We start from the raw sequence: 18476 nt of genomic DNA, 5'->3' as shown, positions 1-18476 counted from the left end.
CAGCAAAAACCATATGCAGCTTTGGTTTTCCCATTTGACATATGAAGAATACATATTTTAAGTTGGCAATATTGCATGTAGATAATGTAATGGAATCCTCAAACACACTATTTGCTGGTTGTTTAAGCCCCCTTTAACATTTAAATACCTGCTGTGTCAAACACTGACTCTAAATGTAAGGCTAGTTTAAGTGCAGGTATCAGCCATATAAAAACATAGCAAAATAAAACTACATTTTTTTGAGAATATTTTTTGGGGAAAGAATTCCTCTTTTCCCTTTAGCACAGCTATCCCAGCTAGAACATGTGTGACCAAAATGGAGTGATAATCTAGACTTTGCACATGATCTGTCTTACTAAAGACTGTTATTGCTTGCTGTGCCATCAGTGGCACTCAGCGCATTTCATCAGCCTCCCAACCAGTTGGCTATTTGGGAAAAACGGAAATTGTAATCAGACTCCATTGAGAGGACTTTTCACCACCCATATCGGGAAGGAAAGAATGTATCTCAGATAATATGCCCGATCACAACTCTATGTGGCCAGAAAACATCTATTGCAATTACCAACCACAGCTGCAAAGTACAAAAATTATCCAGCACAGCAAACAGGTAAGCATCCCTGCTCTCGGTTCTCCTTGTTACCTGTCCCTGGAACTGAAGCTATACCTTCCTTCAGATATGCATAGTACTGGCAGCATCAGTTCTGTTTTTCTCACAATAAAACTGCTTCATAAAAGATAAGCAAAATAGCTGTATAAACAAAAAAAGAATATATATTTTCCCGAATTTCCCACCTAAATGCAAAAATGGATATTACAGAAACTGCTTTTAAATATTCAGATGCTCATAGGCAAGGACTGTTGAAAAAGACAGTCCCTTCGGGAGACAGCAGGGAGAGGTGAACCCAGCTGATGAGTGGGTACCATCTGCTATTGCCTTGGGGTGGCACACTGAGCAGCCCCGGCAGATCTGCTCAGCGCTGAGAAACGCTTGCCGCTGGACTGTGATCTTTACATAAATGCTGTTTCTAAGGAGTGCAAACGCATATACACTCACAAACACGTGGAAATAAAAAACACTCTAATTAATCACGGTACATCCCGCTAACCTGATATTACATTTACTCGGGTAGGTATCCTCCTCTTAAGCTACAGCTGCTTCCCGTACATACATTTCCCTCAGGACACTGAAACACACAGCTGTAAGTCTAAAGTCATAAGAGCTTAAATCAGGAATTATACACCTCACAAACGCTGTAGGGTTTTCAGCAGTGTTACATATCTCACCCCAGCTTGAGGAGGGGCTATGAAGAGCAGTGGGAACAGAACTGTCATGGGACTGGACCTAACCCGAAAGGGCCAATTCCTCGGGTCCCCCGTGCAACGAGGCACTTGGTCACGCAAGGTGCATTTTGGAGAATTAGGGGCTCACATGAGACACGACTAGAGCGAGGAAAGGGGTTCTGGGGCATCAGAAGGGAGCTCTTGTGTCTGGACCAAAAAGAGAGAATCCCACTTGAACTGCCTCTCACCATAAAACACCCTATTATCCAGATCACCAAAAGCCACCGGGGCTGTGCTCTCCACACTTCTCCATCAGACATCAACACGATCCCCACACCTGTCCAACCATCCGTTTTCAGAACAACCACAGAAAACTAAAGTCTCCAACTCTGGTGGCATCAGCAGTGTTTTCAGAGGGGACTAGGGGATGGCATGCTCAGACCAGCAGTGAAATCATGCACATTTTGTTTTCTCAGGAAATGACTAACGTGTCTATCTCCTGTGATACTCTTCATTCAAACAGATACCTGAGTTACCCTCGCATACTTCTACAAGAAAAACTTCTGTTCCTTATCTGTAAAATGGGAATAACATTGTCCCTTTAAGTTTTGCAAAAACCCACTCATATCTGACACATTTGTAGAGCAGTTTTTTCATTATATTTGGTACTATAACCAAACCTTTTACCCTAAACCCCAAGCTTTCCCCAAGACCAGCCACACCTGCAAACGGCTCAGCTGTTGGCAGTGCGGACCCAGGGATCAACTTGCAGAGCTCGGCACATTGGGCAATTGCAATTATGAACCATGGGGCAGCCAGAGCCTCTGCGCTGAGCGGGCCCGCGCTTTGTGCTCCAGGTAACGTGGGACACGCAAGCGCATCCCCTCCCAGCACGCTCTCCCACACACAAGGCACGCTTTGCTGCACCGGCTCGCCCCGGGGACGGGGCCCTTCCAGATGCTTAATGGGGTGAGCTTGGGAATTACCATGAAACTGCAGCCTGCAACATTTAGCGGCTTGAATTTACGACCTCGGTGCTCATCAGACAACAAGTCTGTGCCTCCTCCCCGCCCGCCCGCAGCAGCACGCACTGGTGGGCAGAGCAGCTCCCACGGCCCCGCGCAGGCTCAGCTCTCCCTCCGGCACCTTCCCAAGGCACCTTCGTTGGGTTTGGCCTCTCCTTGCCCCAGCGAACGCAGCTTCGCCCTCTCTGCTCGCGCGTGGCGGCACACCAGGTCTCACAGTGCTGCTGCTGCCCCACGAGCAGCCTGGAAAAAACAGGGTGTTTCGGTTTCCTTCCCATTAGATGAAAATGTGTGTGTTCTCTGGTGGAAGTGTTTGCATTTTGCCCAGTATTTCATATGAGGGCCCACGCGCAAACATTTGGAAACGGAAAGCAGCTAGAGACATGGTCCGTGGCCACAAATGCGGTTACGGCCGTCCGTCACCGAGACGCTTCTTGGCAGGTCTGATGCCCTCCTGGGGAATGGTCCATGGCTGGTCCGAGCACCCTGCAGGACTCTGGAAAGCTGAAGTTGGAGGTAAAAATACAGTACCTTGAATTTTTATTACCCCCAAATGGGGTATCCGTCTCAAAGCTAAGCCTTCACTTACAGAGGTAGAAAACACAACTGATGGGGACTTGTTTGGTGCTGAGGCTTCCCCATAGTCCAAACACAAAGAAGAGAGATTTTAAGTTTGCTGAGATACAATCCATTACAATAGCCAGAATATTAAATATGCAAAAAAGAAATCTCTGACCAAAAATTTATGATTCAAATCACTCATCTCCTACAGGATTTGGGGAAAAAGGTGAATATAATTTTTAAGACTTGATTTTGTTGCTAAAGCCAAAAAACAGATTTAAATTAGGGCATAATATCTGCCACAAAGATTGACTGTTTTCTGCTATACAGATTGACTATTTTTTCTAAATATTATCTCTGAGGCTAAGATATAGATTTTCATAAACCACCATTTTTCCTTTTTTTTTTTTTTTCCTTCAGGGACAAAATTCTGCTCGAGACACTGATCTAATCACACCGACTCAAGGAAAAAAAGCACATTTTAGACTTACTAGTACACTGAATTTCACAGCATGCTGACTGAAATGTTCAGATCCAAATACAGAGAATAATGTAATGAACCACAGGATCCATGCAAATCTGAGTAGCTTTCTGCATAACTGATCTAAAAATACAGCCAACAAAATGGCACGCACTGCTAGCAAGCTCATTATGAACAATAAAATCAGTTATTTGCTTTAATCACGCTGTTGTGTTTTTGTTTTTGTTTAAATTAAGTTACCGAGCCAGTTTGCCTAATTTGCTCTGAAAGGCTGCGGTTCAGGTGCTCAACTGATTTATTGCTTCTGTAAGTGATGATCCCAAGTGCTCGCTCGTCTGTATTAATTGCTGCTGCTAGCTCAGCCTATCAGCTCTGCAGTAGGTGCATACAATTAGTGGGGAGTGACCTCCTCCTCACAGTGGTTGTCTCCTCCTTGCTGGAGTGGCAACTTAAATAATTCCACAATACAAAACTAATGGATCAAAAGGCATTAGAAAAGGTTTTTAGCTAGGTGATGGAGCAAAAAATCCCACGTTCACCAAGAATCTCAAGTTTATCCTGTGTTAAATTCTATTTTCAGATGAAATACATTTGGGATACTATTGAAAAATCTGTAATGCTGGAGCCCCCAATTTAACAAAACATGTGAAATGCCCAACTGCGCGCTCCAAGTAATCTTGTGCTTGCTCACTTTTTGTGTGCCTACATAAGCGTAAAACTGGATTGCAAAGCCACAGCACATCTTGAAAAGTAAACCTCTCTAACATATGCAGACACAACTCCATTAGCAAAAGAAATAATGTGAAGATAAATATATGGCTTAGAAACGGCATTCATAGGCTGTACTGATGAGACTTTTAGAAGATAATACTGAGTGGTGAAGCCCGAATATCAGGCAGTAAATAATGCAAAAGAGCAGAAATCAAAAATTGAGGAAAATAACAACATGTGTGATATCTCATCCACTTTGTATGGCAACGGTCCCATACTAGAACTAGAGACCCGACCTGTGATCCTCACCACACGCTGTTTATCCTCTCCTACCCTCCTCCAATTCCAGCCCCATCCCAGTGCTGCCCAGCTCCCCCTCAGCACGTTTGCCTGTGCTGCCCTCATCCTCAGGTTTGACATATATGCCTGGGAGAGGACAGAAAAGGACAAGGTGGACATACACCTAATGCAAAAGCTCCTCCCTTAACGGCAAATCCCAGCTTTAAACATGGGTGTGCTAAACTTCCAACGTTTTTGAAATTCCATTTACTTTGAAAAATAAGTATTGTCTTCATCCTAACCTAATGACGTAACTGCTTTGGCTGAGGGTTTCCAGAGACATGGCTGAACAGTATAAAGGTAACCGCTCAAAGGTGTAACATTTTACAAACATGGCTCTGTAATGGAAAAAGTGTCTTAACACCAGGCAGTACAACCCTACACAGCTATGCAGACAAGTGTATTTCTATTTCTGCCCAGAAATTTCACTTGCTTCCCCTCCTGCCTGACAGGCAAGAAGGTCAGCTGCCATGAATTTGGGACATCATAATTAAAAAATGAAAAATGGTATCATGAGTCTGTGTTAGGAATCTAACTGCTGGCTAGCTTATTCAATCCAGAAACCAGCAAAACTGGAGTGACTACCATGCATTATGTAATGTTGAAACCCTAAAATTCACTTTGGAAGGAAGTATGTACATGCAGTGTGCTAAAACAATATAAATAACTCAATACCATGAACACGCTGTCGCATATGACACTGACTGAGTTAAAGGGCAAACCGCTTATTAAAAACTATATTGACGGCAGATGCTTTGAAAAAATGCATTGCATTAACAACAGAATCAAGTATTTTCATACTCAGGACAGAACAGTCATTCAGATTTATCAGCCCATTAACTTTATATACACAGTATTAGCTGCAGTTTAAGTGTGATGCGGTGCATCTGTAATGAGAAGTTCTTTGGGTGGCATTTTATAATTAAATATCTCATGAACTATTTGTAAGGCCAACAGAGATTAATGCAGGATGTCAGGCAAGGTCACCACATGGATTTCTAGAGAATTCCACCCTCTCAAAAAGGCGTTATCACAATAATTATTTTCTTAATACAGTAAATCACAACATGCACGATTTATACAGCAAAAACTCCACATGCATTAACAGTATAAATGAAGAAATAATTTGTTTTGATAACTTATTTTGAACTAGAAAATATTGTGGCTTTAGGCTACATGCAACATTTCGCATTACTTCTGATAACTTACAGCATACACTTTCAGTATATGATAACAAAATACGATGGTTAAAGAGGTATTGCACCTTAGACTGAAGAGGAGGAGAGGCATCATGAGGAATGGTTTCTGGAAATGCTGTCACACAGGTGGCCAGCAGAAAGCTGCAGCAGCTCCCAGCTCCCCCCACCCTAGCATCCCCTGGTAGTGAGTGGGGGGAAAGGAAGCTGTGCTCCTTCCAGGAGTGGTTACAGGGCAGCCACCCAGCACCAGGCTTTGGTCAGCTCGGATTGCATGCTGCAGCACCAGCAAGTCGAATATACAACTTGAAATGGAGGAAAACCAGTAATTTCATTAACTAAGTGTTACTGGCTCACACCGTCACTTAACGTCCTACAGCCAGCTTTCACAAGACCAGACTACACCTTATCAACTCCGCATCTGTTCTGAAGGGCCAAAACGATTTTCTGTGTCACTGGAAGACAAAGAAATAACCTGTGTGTATTTTAGTATGGTGTCTAAAGTCACAGTACGACACATATCAAAAAGAAAAACCTTAAGTCTGAGCGTGTACTAGGAATTTTGCTTTTTCTTGTTCAACGAATTGAATTTCTGAACAACTGTCCCGTTGTCGAAGTAATTCCTTCTGCAGTATTACATATGTGGTGTAAGGATTTTAAGAAGCATGATCACATAAAGAAAAAAAACATCATGAGAACAGCGTTTCCTGGCAAGCAATATTTCCATTTTCAGCAAGTCTTCACCTATCCTGTCCCCCTTTGGGGGCACCTTGCTGCAGTACAATCCCCTCACAGGTGCGCTGGGGACTAGGCTCACACAAGACTGGAGCGGACCTCCAACAGCAAACGTCAGCCTGGGGCTTCACGCTGACACCCTTCTATTTCACTGCTATCCGAAGAACCTGCTCTAGGTGAGACGTGTTCCAGATGGGTATGGTGGAAATGCTTCATAACAAACCTGTTCCGAATACCATACCTGCTGTCAGAGGTACTGGCATATCATGCTTTACTTGAGCAAAATATCTGAGAAAATAGCATCCTCTCACCTCTGTGGAAATGCGACATTGTACTGTGGGTTCAGGGCAGGTCACACAAGCAAGACAGCAATACTGACTTAGATCCAATTTTTATAGTACAGGCTGTATGTAAAATGAAGATCAAGTTTACTGCTGATGCCATCATCAACCAAAAGTGTAACCTAGTATTTCCTGTATTTTCTCCCTCCAACTAGTCTTTACTCCTGATCCTCCTCTGGCTCTTCACCTATTTCAGATATTACTTTACAGCCTTGATCTAAATTTTCAGCATTTAACGTGTCAAGCTTCATCTACATTAAAGACTGAATTTCAGCCTATCAGTCAGCCAGACAGTTGTGCAGTGTTTCTGAGAGTATGATTAATAGGCGTTCAAAGCTGGAGTTCATAACTCTGCTAAGCTTAATGTAACAAAAATAACACGCAAATAGATAAACAAAGACACTGGAGGAAAGAACTTGTGCGGATCAAAGAAGTGCCTCAGCCATGCTTCTGACAAAGCAACACCATCGGCTACAGGCTCACATCAGACCTGTACAGCTGTAAGAATGGCAAAGATAAGGCACTGTTGATGGAAATGATCTGACTTCTTTTCCATGGAGATTAGGCAAAGTTAGGCTCAATAGCCTTTTGGAAGTATAGCATAAACGAAACCGACTTCACTTGTAGAATGTGCCACTAGGACACTGGAGAAGACAAAGCTCATGTCTGCATTGCCAACAGCTTCCAAACAACCCAGAGAGCACTCTGCACTTCTTAGAGTCTAATAAAGATGTCAGCATGCTCTTATTTCAGGAAACACTAAAAGACAAATAAAGCTTATTTTGACTCTGTGCCCAGGTATCAGTCTGGAAAGATAAGAAGCCTGACTCAGCCTTGCACTGTAACAGAAAAACAGAGAAGAACCTGTTTTGTCCACCTGAGGACAGACAATCCCTTGTGCTGGCTCGTTCAGAGACATGGGAAAGTCTCCTCCATCCTTTCATTTCCTGATAGCTTTTGAAGAGACAAATAGCTTAGAAACTTAAAATGGGCAACAACGCAGAAACATGAGAAAACAAAGACACAAAATACCCCCCCATAACCCCAGTTTAAAAAAAACACCAAACAAGTATTTAAAGCAGAGTTCCGTATATGTGCCAGAAACTGTAAAAGAAGAGGAAGCAGAGAACTGTCAGACTTTCTGTTTCAGTTTGCAAAGGGCTGACAGAATAGTCCTGTTTACTAAAGCAGTGGATCTACAAATGAGTTGTATGAAGATGTCAGCTGAAAAAAATGACAGACCTTTCTCTAGGATTCTCAGATATACAACTTGGTTTGTGAAGTGCTGCATAGCCAACCCTGCATTTCCACACTGTCACAACCAGGACTTGCACATGATGCAGATGCGAGCGCTGTGTTGCATGTGTGCTCTCTCAACCAGCCTTTGCTTTGCCTTCCAAAAAAAAAAAATAAATCAGTGGAAGAAGCACCACGCTTCATGGAAGATGGATTTCAGCCACCTACCGTGTGGAAGATGGAGGCTGTGCCTACACCAGTGTCTTAGGCGGTGCTCCACGATGTTCCTGAGCTTCTGAACATGTTCTTCTACAATTCAGTTGAAATGCCTGCTAGCTCAGTGCTGTTGTGTGCCAGCTAACACCCTCCCACGCAACTCCTGGGCACGGCTCGGGGCTGCACAGGCAACGGACCATTCCCCACCTTTTCTGGAGGTGCACACCACCACCTTTTCTGGAGGCTAAGTGAATTTATCAGCATGGGTGCAAACCATCCCATGCTAGCAGTCCTCAGCAGAAGGGAATAGTCTACAATATGTTTAATCTATTAGTACAGTAACAAAGCTGTATTTATCTATTATTGTTATAGTATTACATTACTGTGTAACTAAAAAGGCAGTGCTTTCCCTGCACTTCATTAAAACAAAAATATAAAATTTATCATCATTATGAAACTCATTATCTGCATATTTTATAGGAAAATGAGTTGGAGTAAAAAATTACTTAGAAAAAAACAGAATGAGTTTTGCACCTTTTCTGACCAGAACTCTTTGTTGTCTAATACAAACCCTGGGAGCGAGACGACTCTCCAGTACAAGCAAGCAGAAACACAAGTAACGAAACCAATACAAAGCATGTCCTCAGTCATGCTGTGGCAGACAAGGCCTTCAAGACTTCTCGTGCTAAAGGGACAGAATACCGCTCTGCCAGACAATCAACTCCTCCAAATCATTTTCAGGTTTGATGCACTGAACAGTGCACTTTGGAAGTAAGCGTGTGCACAGCTCACATAACCAGGGCTCCCAATGGAAGGACAGTCCTCCTCTTTTATCATTACTACCAGTCCTCTCCCTGTAATAGCTTTGAGTTGAGACAATATGCTGCTTTTCAATTATTTGTTTTTTTCGCTTCTCCTCAAAGGGACTTGGGCATCAGGTGAAGACTGAACAAGTGCAAGAGGAGAAATCCACTGCTGTGGAATAATTTTAAAGCTAACCAGAGAGTGGATGTTTTTTCAAGCAATACTGGCAAGGAGTCTGTAGTGCTACAGAGATCTTACAGAGATGACAAAGGGGACTTTTGCCAGACTCCACATAAAACAAATACCAGCATGCTCAGGAACCTGGCTAAAATAATTGCATGAACCCAGGGCACTGTACTTGCATTTGCTTCTAGTGGATTTTGCACTATTAACATCGAATAGTCAACGCATAGATATGTAACTATCTCTGGTAAGATCACATTTACTCTCCATACTAAGGATAATTCCAGCAACACTGCAGTACTAATTTTGATATAGGACCAGAAAGTAACACTTTATACAGCACACCTTGAATTCCACCATTTTCTATTAAATTCATCTGTGTCTGATTTTTACATCAGACACCTTGCACGCTTCCCCCACCCTCATCTCTCCTTATTGCCAAGTATGTTTTTCTGTAGCCTACTGATCCACATCCCCAAAACCTATGTGTGGTAAGTAAGAAAACTTGCCACTGCTTAGTTACGGGGGGAATTGCTCCACCAAGAGCAAGACCTAGCCAAGTGCTGATTAATCAATGGAACAGTCAGGAGTAGTGCTGACAGTCTCCTCTCTTTCTCTCTACTAGCCCAAGGAATGGTTTTGAGATTAAAAAAAATAAAAAATTACATACATAAATGCAGTCTTAAATGCAAGTGTTTTGGTTTAACTGGGAGGAGAACAAAGGATGTCAGAATTTCAGCAGAAGAGCTGGTCAATGCCGGGAAGCGCCGAGCATGGTTGGGGCCTCCCTCCCAGCAGCACCACTACAAACCCCAAGACCAGTCACCAGCTCCACTGCTCCGTTCCGCTCGCTCAGCGCCGATTTCTTGGCAACCTCTTATTGTGGTGTTGCTTATCGTACGTTCAAAATATCTAATCTTTACTTTTTCCACTGAAGGACATTTTAAATGAACCAGTCTGTACTGAAATGTAAATAACTCCCCTTCCTCCCCACACCCCTGCCCCAAACACCAGAGCAAGGGAAAATAGTATCCTGGGTTACTCACATGTGTGCCTCGCCAAGGAATAATTTGATCCACCGCTAGTCAAACCAAATCCCTCGGGAATTTGACTGGAACTACGTGGCCGAGTGAGAAGTTTTGGAGGTTCGATTTCAGCTCCAAATTCTGCCCCAATCACCCCCAGCAGGACAATGGCTGTGGCTTGCTTCCGTCTCTCTTCATAGGACGTCGATATTTTTTTCATTTGTGGGAGACCAGACAGACAACCTAAAATGAAAAGTAAGAAATATGACAAAAAAATCAAAAGCAGGGCTGTTCTTTAATACTCTAAACAACATTGTGTTTCCCAGAGAAAATAAAGAGGTTTCTGTTTAACTTAAATCATGTCTTCAGGACAGTTACTGCCCTTAGCAGGATTTTTGGCTGGCGGAGATGATTCCATTTTACTTCTCAAAACCTACAACGCAGGATAAAAGTCTAAATACCACCTATTGCAAGGTCTGTCTTCAGTAAAACGCAGCCTTCAAAAACTGTCAAGATCTCACGGGGAAAAAAGAGCCACCAGAAAACTGTCTCATTTCACAGTTTTTAAAAGAACTGTGGAATTCTGTTTATCTAATTTTTATAAAAGGTGACTTTTGGTTTGCTCCGTGTTAATTTTTAATTTGCACAACAAGTTGTAATTTTTTTTTTTTTTTAAAGAAGAGAGACATTTAGGATAACTTATTTGTATTAAACAAAAGCACCTTTTTGTTTCAGAATCCATCATCACATTCAGATTCTTACTAAATTTTAGCATAACAGTATATGCATTAAACCAAACTACTATTTTGTACACTAAAATGTTACATATGGTATTTCAACAAACATTCTTAAAAACAGTGAAAAAACCTCACTGTATTATGAGTTTTAAATAAAACTGAAATTTACATTGTTAGTCTAATATAGCCCGGAGACTTTGAATTTCACTAAGCAGATGAAGTGTGGGTTTATTTTTTGGTTTGGTTTTTTTTTTTTTTTTTTTTTTTGAGTAAAGAAACAAAACCTTACAAGAAATTGACTGGAATGAAAATACCATATTCATTTACTCTGACAAGTACAGTTCACTTTTACCTATAATACTAATTCACGGCATAGTAGGAAATGCCCTACCGTATATTCTACAAAAATAATGGAGTCTTAATCCACTGTTAAACCTTTGCCAAGAAGTCGGAAGGCACCACCTGGCACTGAACAAGACTTATCGGGCTTGTGGATTAATGAAGGGTGAATTAGCGAGTCACACTGTACATCTCTCTCTGCTAATGGCATTCACACGGCTCGATAGGAAACGAAACATTACCTACGAGAAAGCTAACCAAATTTTAGAACCTGTGTTAGAAGACCATCCTCGTTCAGGCAACCAGGCTGCGGATGTGACGGCGGTGTGCCAGCCAAAAGGGAGAGAAAAACAACAGAAAGCTTAACAATGGTAGTAGGGGAGGGGAGAAAAAAAAAAAAAGAAAAAAAATCAATAGTAACTGCCTTCAGAGGAAGAAGGATGAAAACGGGCTGTAACAGCCAAAGCAAAAAACATAACAGTTTTAATTGCTTAGCAATGGCTTATCCCACTCGCGCCATCTGCAGACACCGGTTTCTCATCAACATTTGCATATGGTCCGTTTGCACGTTGCACCCCGCCGCAGCCTCCTGTCCCCGGCGCCCGAGGGCCGCCGACGGGTGTGCGGCAGCCCAGCACACCCCCTTTCCCGGGGTGCCCCCCGCCAAAGGGCAGCGCTGCGAATGACTGATGGCGGCTCCCTCCCGGCTCCCCGCGGCCGCCCCTCGCCCAGGTGCTCAGACAGAGCCCGGCGTGACATCTTAGATCAAGATGAATTGGCACAAACTCCTGATCCAAGATTGTTTTATACCATTTAATTTAGTTTCTTCCCCTGCTTGGATGAGCACAGCTCTGGTTATGGATTTCTATTCTAATGTGCTGCAGCAGGCGCGGGGAGCAGGCAGCGGAGCAGATGCTGGAGCAGGGGACGGCGGGATGCTGATCAATAGGCGAGGCGCTGACCCCGGCCACGCCGCCCGCGCCGGCCACGGCTCCCAGGCGAGGAAGAAAGGAAGAGCGAACACATGTGCTGCTTCCAGTAGGAAATTAAACCGCGGGGGCACTCGGCACGATGCGCCCTCTCCCCCGCCCGCCTTTCATTTGATTACAGCAATATGAAGTTAACCCTTCATTAGGTCCCCAAGGACGGAGTTCAAGAGCATCCTTCAAATTAGAGGCCCGGCTCGGCAGAACTTTGGCGTGGCAACTTGACGCAGCCAACACCGAACCGGCGGGCGTCCGCAAGCTCCGTCTCAACCCGCGCCTCCCTCGTCCCGCGGCCGGCCGGGAGCGCTGCCGTCGCGCAGCACGCGACGATGCATTTCGTCTGCAATTAATACGGGATCCAGCGGGAAAACTCCTGGGCCTGCAGCGGCACGGTGCTGTGCGCTCGGCGTGGACTCGCAGCTGAGCTAATTCCTACCGCTGACCCCGCGACTCCAGCACCCAGATGTCGAGGAGATAACTCTTTGTTAACCAAACAATGAATTCCAACCGGAACAGGGTGGGAAATATTCTTAGAGTGTTTCATTAGCAATCTGGCACGGGATGGTCTTTATCCTGCTCGCTGCTGCAGCGTAGGATTTTCTACCTCAAAACAACAAACCCAAGAAACTAAAAAAAACCATCAAAACAAAACAAACAACCCAACAAACACCCTCCACCCCCAAATCAAAAAAAACCCCCAAACAACAAAATCCCAACCCTCCTCCCAGCAACGTCCCTCCCCAAAACCTCCAGAGGAGGGGGGGGGGGGGGGGGGGAAACCCCCTGAAATATTTTTGCATTTACTTTTTTTTTTTTTTTTTAATTACTAGCAGAAACACACAATTAATTGTAATGATTTCCTCCAAATAAACTGGCAGCCATTTGGGAGAATTTAAAATGAAATAATGTCTATAAAAGTAGTGCTTTCTACAGTTTCATTTGTCTCATGAAAATTTGGTATTTTCTCACAGCGACGTGCCTCCATTTAATCATGCTAAAGGGTGACACACAGATCCATTTTCTTGACAGGACGGTTGATCACCCTATCACAGTAAGAAAATTAATAACCTCAAATAGCTCTATGTGGAAAACAGAAGCTACACTGGTGAAAGGACAAAAACGTTCCACATTTTAGTTGTAAAAATAACACACTTCCAGATCCACACACCAAAAGAGAAACCTATCGTGTCCGTGCGCTTACCCAGCTGGGTTTTCTTTACACAAAATGACCTTATTAAATATTTCAAAATATCTCCGTTTTTGGGAATTAAACATCCACAACTGCTTAGAGGAGACAGCTTTACAGATAGCGCAAAGCATATTTATGAAGTCTTTAAAATATAGGTAAAATATTTCAGAACTTTAAATTATTTAAAAGGCTGTGAGATATTGATTACTTCATTTAAAAAGCAGTCAGAGAGTACAGCCATGAGGTCAGGATAAATTTAACAGTTTGAACCACTTTACTAAATAACTCTAAAGATCACATTAATTGGCTTTGCACAGTTCTTGAGTAAAATTAATTTTATCCTAGCTTACAATAAAAGGATTAAAAGACAAATTAAGTTCTCCAGGTTTAACTGGAATAGGAATCAATGGATTTGAATTAAGGCTGAGGCGGTTTTATGAGAGATGGACTGCTACCAGATACTTCATATCTGCTATTAGGCGCATACTGATGGTACTCCCGTGTTGTATTAGGTATTAAAGCATCGCAGAAGTAGGTGCCAGACCCATTTATTACTATCAAACATATCGTCTGAACCCGTGGTGCTGCCGCGGTGGTTCTGAGCACAGAAGGGTGGCCTCCGGCGGCCCCGGTCCACCAAAACCATGCCCAGCCCTGCTCCGTCAAACGGCCACCGACACGGAGAGCCACCCAGCCACAGCGTGGTGAATGACAACCCAACACAATTAATTACACGGTTGTAATTGCATCCTACGATTTAAATGAAAGCGTAATCGCTGAGATTTAGTCGCAACGTTTAATGTGCATAAAATTCTTTAAAGTGAAAAAACCCAGGAAAGATGTTGCAGTAGCCCCATTTCCATATGCTCCGACAGCCAAGAAAGAACCCTCATTTGAGCTCAAATACAGTGCCAGGTACACCAGAGTGAGGGTCTGCAGGCTTTCGACAGCAGTAAGCCCTTTAATATATAAAAAATTTTGAAAATATATATTTGAAATGAATAAAATAATTTGCTCAAGACCACAAACATACTTTGCATCCAATGTGGTAGAGAACTCAAACCTTGCATCCCAAGCTGTTTTTTTAAGGGTACAGAGAACACCGACAACCAAAGCCCTCTCAATTTTTGTCACAGCTCATTATTTCCCAGCACTGAATGCACGCAGTCAGAATTCACTATCTATAGATGAAAGCTTGCAAACTGAACTCCATGGAAAGCATCATCACTTTTCTGTCCTGTCTGCCAGGTCTCTCTCTACATTTCTTCTGACAAGTTTTCTGTTTATTTATGAAGGGGAGGTTTGTAACTGGGCAGGTTGGGATAAGGATTTCCAACCATCTTTCTTTTTCCTCTCTCTCTTTCAGGCTTGAAAAAATTTCATAGTTAGTTAAATTCAGAGAATCCTCACAGTCCTTCCATCAGATGCCAGGGAGGAAGCAAACACACACCAAAACGTGGTAGAGACCGAACTTATTGGCAACAACCACTGAAACTGTTCACATCTGCAACTGTAATCATTTTTCTGTACCAGATGGGATATGATAAAAGAATGCACAAGAGCTACAGGGGGAGAATGCAATTTTGCTTAGATTCATCTTGACTGTCAATAATTTAAAATATTTCTTCATGTCAATTGCACTATTTTCTTACAGTAAGTAAATTTACATAATGCTCTGCTTGTGAACTAAAAAGGAAATAGCAAAAAAATGTAAGAAAACTGTATACTAAATGTGCCTATGAGAGATGCTTACTTATCCTTACCTTTAATTGTTCAGGATTCTTAAACCAGTCAAAGCCATGCTATGGGTTTGCCTACATTTCTAGTTTTTCAGATTATACATAGATGAATAATTACAGTAATTTCAGCACCTCCTGAAAGCTTATAAAGCCAGAGAGTTCACAATAAATCAGAACTGAAAAAAAATATTATAAAGAAACAACAATAACAGAAAGTGGCCACGAGGAAAATGTAGAAAGACAGGAAACAATCTATTTTATCTAACCTTATGAAAACTGTGGTTACTCATTACTAACCTCACATTATTAAAAGTATTTTGATTGCTTGAAAGTGCAGCCATTCCTATATACACAGCTCCCTCCACCGGCACAGCAGAGAAGGGTCCCCGTGAGCCCAGCAGGGCAAACGGCGAGGGATGTCCTGGGCTGGGACAGGCGGCAGCAGGGGCTTGGACCCATCTCACCTGACTGAGCCCCTGACCCCTCACTCTCAGTGTGTTACTACAAAACATTAAGTGACTCCATACAGTCTCTTCACACCTCTACAGTTTGGCTTAGTCGCGAATAACCACCTTAGTTTTTAAGAAAACTAAGCACCTTCCCATGATAGCAACAACAGCAGCAGCAACAACAAAACCCAAACCGAACCACCACCACACCCCAGAACCCCCAAAAGACAGCGTAGGTTTTGGATGCGGGTCTTCTGCTTACAAGTGGTCTTTGCTAAATACACTTCTGGTAGTTCAAGTTACATTTACTTAATTATTATTTGTTCCTACTATGAGAGCGTAAATGCAACACACATGAGAAAATTTGGTCCAACAGAAGGAAAAATAAATCTGTGTCTAAACCTACCTTTTCTTTGACTCCTTTCTGCCGTGCACAGCCTCTACACAGGAGCTTAAGTTCCTGCCTGGAAGTGCCAACACCAATGGGAAGCTCGGGAACTTCTCCCAGTAAAGCCCTGTCAGCCCACCCCCAAGACAGTAACTTCTCACAATGTATTTCCTTATTTCCTCAGTCACGACATGCACTCCGAATGCTTGTACCGAAGTTAGCGCTAAATACCACGGAAAGACCTCTTCTGATAAAATAACATATAAAGAACAATTGTGAAAGGACACGTATCCAGGTGAAATATGCCACCGAGTGCTGCCAAGTGTGTGCCAAAGTTAAAGCTACCTTGGTGAAGGTTTATCTTATACATTCATTCTCCTACCACTTACAACAAAGACAAGTATAGAAAGCTTTTTTCTTTGGAGCAACTTATTTCTATTTTTGGTCTTTTGTTCATTGACAGTGACAAAATATCTGCAAATAGGGAAAACTGACACAATCCTGAAGTTGTGATCCTTACCGCTTCTAAGCCAGAGCAATTCCATAGTCTTCAACATATTTATGAGATTTACATGAGTGCAGACTGAAAGCTCCCATATTTTGTGAAACTAATTTTTTTTCTCCTCCCACATTAAAAAAATATTTTCCAACTGGACTGCCACCATGACAGTCAATATATGTCAGTTGAGCACAATGCAGAAATCTGGCAATACAGTGGTTAAAGAGATTATCTGTGATTGCTAACTCTGAAACATAATACTTATCTTCCATGGTTATTAAGCATTTTTTACCATTTTCATGTTTGCTGTTTTCATAGCACTTCATGTTGGGCTGTCCCAGGAAACACATGAGAGGGAGAATCAAACACAGATTTCAAACAGTAGCTTGCTCACTAAGACATAACACATTTTGTAATCAATCTTTTTACTATTCCTATAATTGAGATGAGAACTATAAAAGATTAAAACCAAAATACACTGTAGCATTATCCATATATAGTTGAAATTCACACTGTTTGAATTAAAATTTACTCAAAAAAAGAAGTACAGGCATCTTAGCATCATAACAATTAGTATTTTTAAATTAAATTGCTTGCTGTGTTTTATAAAGGTATCTGCTAAAAACTATTAGACATGGGAAGGAAGCCACATGAGAAAGAAACCGATGCATTTTGTGAAAGTTTCCTGCACATTTCTATTATTCTCATTGATAAGGTACATATGTTTTAAAAAGAGATATGTATGTGGTTAGATAGTGAAAGAGGACTCAATAAAACCACTTGAAAATAAATTAGGTAAGGATGAGCAAAATAACTGCCCTGGAATAAAAACAAGAACTGGTTTTGAGGGGCTTTGTTTTGTTTTTCCTGCCCCCAAAAGTCTCCTCCCTGTTGGCACACTGAGCTGATTTATTTGATAACGCCTGTCTTGCTATTTTCTTCTCGTGTCCACAGCGAGGCATTTGAAATAATGGAGCTTTGTTACTACTATAAAGACCGGAAATATTTAAACCTTATTTTTTTAATATTTCATAGGACATCTTACAACAGACAAGTTTAATAACTAAGTATCATTAAATCACATAGCTTTGTATTATTAAAGGCAGGACATTTTCTGGTTTACTTTTTGATAACGTATTCCCTGTGTGATGCCAGTAATATGGTTTCATGCAGGTAGCCAGCTGCAGCAACTTCAAAAGACAGAAGAATTATAAAACCTCTCATGGTGAATAATATTTATTAGATGACTATAGAATATTATTTTTAGAAGAGACCATTGCAGCCACCAGAAGATTTAAAAAAATTGGAAAAAAAAAAAGTTCCTCTTCCTTAAATCTTTCATTTAAGACCCTATCTCAGATCAAAGGGTCTGACCCCACTGACGACCTCAGGTCAGACACCCGGGGAGGTTAGAGTCCACATGTAAATCCCCATAGTTTATCCACACGCTCCACTGAAACATGTGCTACTGAAAAATGGCAATGTATTTGTTAATTAAAAATGGTAGTTTTTAGGATAACGAAACCTGCCAGGAATCTGTTAGCCTCCCATCAAAGCATTACATAGTAGCTACTGGCAGCCTTAAGGGTTAAGACACTGATTTTCCTCTGCATAGGTGGTGCTATTTTAAGCCAATAGTGTGTTTAAACCCACACCAATGAAATCAATACAGCACTGCTCTACTCAAGGTGAGACCAAATAAACCTGTCGGAAGCTCTGAGAAATAGGCTTTGCAGTACACACCGAGTGCTAAGTGCCTTTCAGCCCAGAGATCTGTCATTAAATAATCATTAGCCATCATTCATTCTTCCTAAAAAGCTCAACGCCTGAACTTGTTCGGTATCCACTAGGCATTAGCGCAGCCCCCCCGTGCTCATTAGCGCTTCGGGATGGTTGCACCGCTCCTCCACAACGCGCTGCCTTGGTCCAGCACGCCTGGCAACGGCCGCTCCTCCACGAACACGGCGCTCACACACCTCCCAGCCTGCCAAGCCTATTTCATCCACCAAGCAC

At 42.4% G+C, this 18476-nt stretch overlaps 1 protein-coding gene across 6 annotated transcripts in view; it reads right to left on the bottom strand.

The window, feature by feature from the left end:
* WDR7 (WD repeat domain 7) overlaps window positions 1-18476 on the bottom strand; it is a 150522-nt gene that overhangs the window by 60386 nt on the left and 71660 nt on the right. For 4 of the 6 annotated variants that reach the window (XM_049795818.1, XM_049795817.1, XM_049795821.1 and 1 more), the window contains 2 exons: window positions 11485-11520; window positions 10159-10380 (listed from right to left, as the gene is read on the bottom strand). In XM_049795818.1, the coding sequence (XP_049651775.1) occupies window positions 10159-10380; window positions 11485-11520 (258 nt within the window). The remainder of the gene's footprint in view (window positions 1-10158; window positions 10381-11484; window positions 11521-18476) is intronic. The other 2 variants (XM_049795820.1, XM_049795822.1) reach the window with 1 other exon arrangement.

This window comes from Accipiter gentilis, chromosome Z (genome assembly GCF_929443795.1).
Source record: "Accipiter gentilis chromosome Z, bAccGen1.1, whole genome shotgun sequence".
Lineage (NCBI taxonomy): Eukaryota > Metazoa > Chordata > Aves > Accipitriformes > Accipitridae > Astur > Astur gentilis.
The sequence above is the reverse complement of the archived record's forward strand: the minus strand, read 5'-3'. Positions and strand labels throughout refer to the sequence as shown.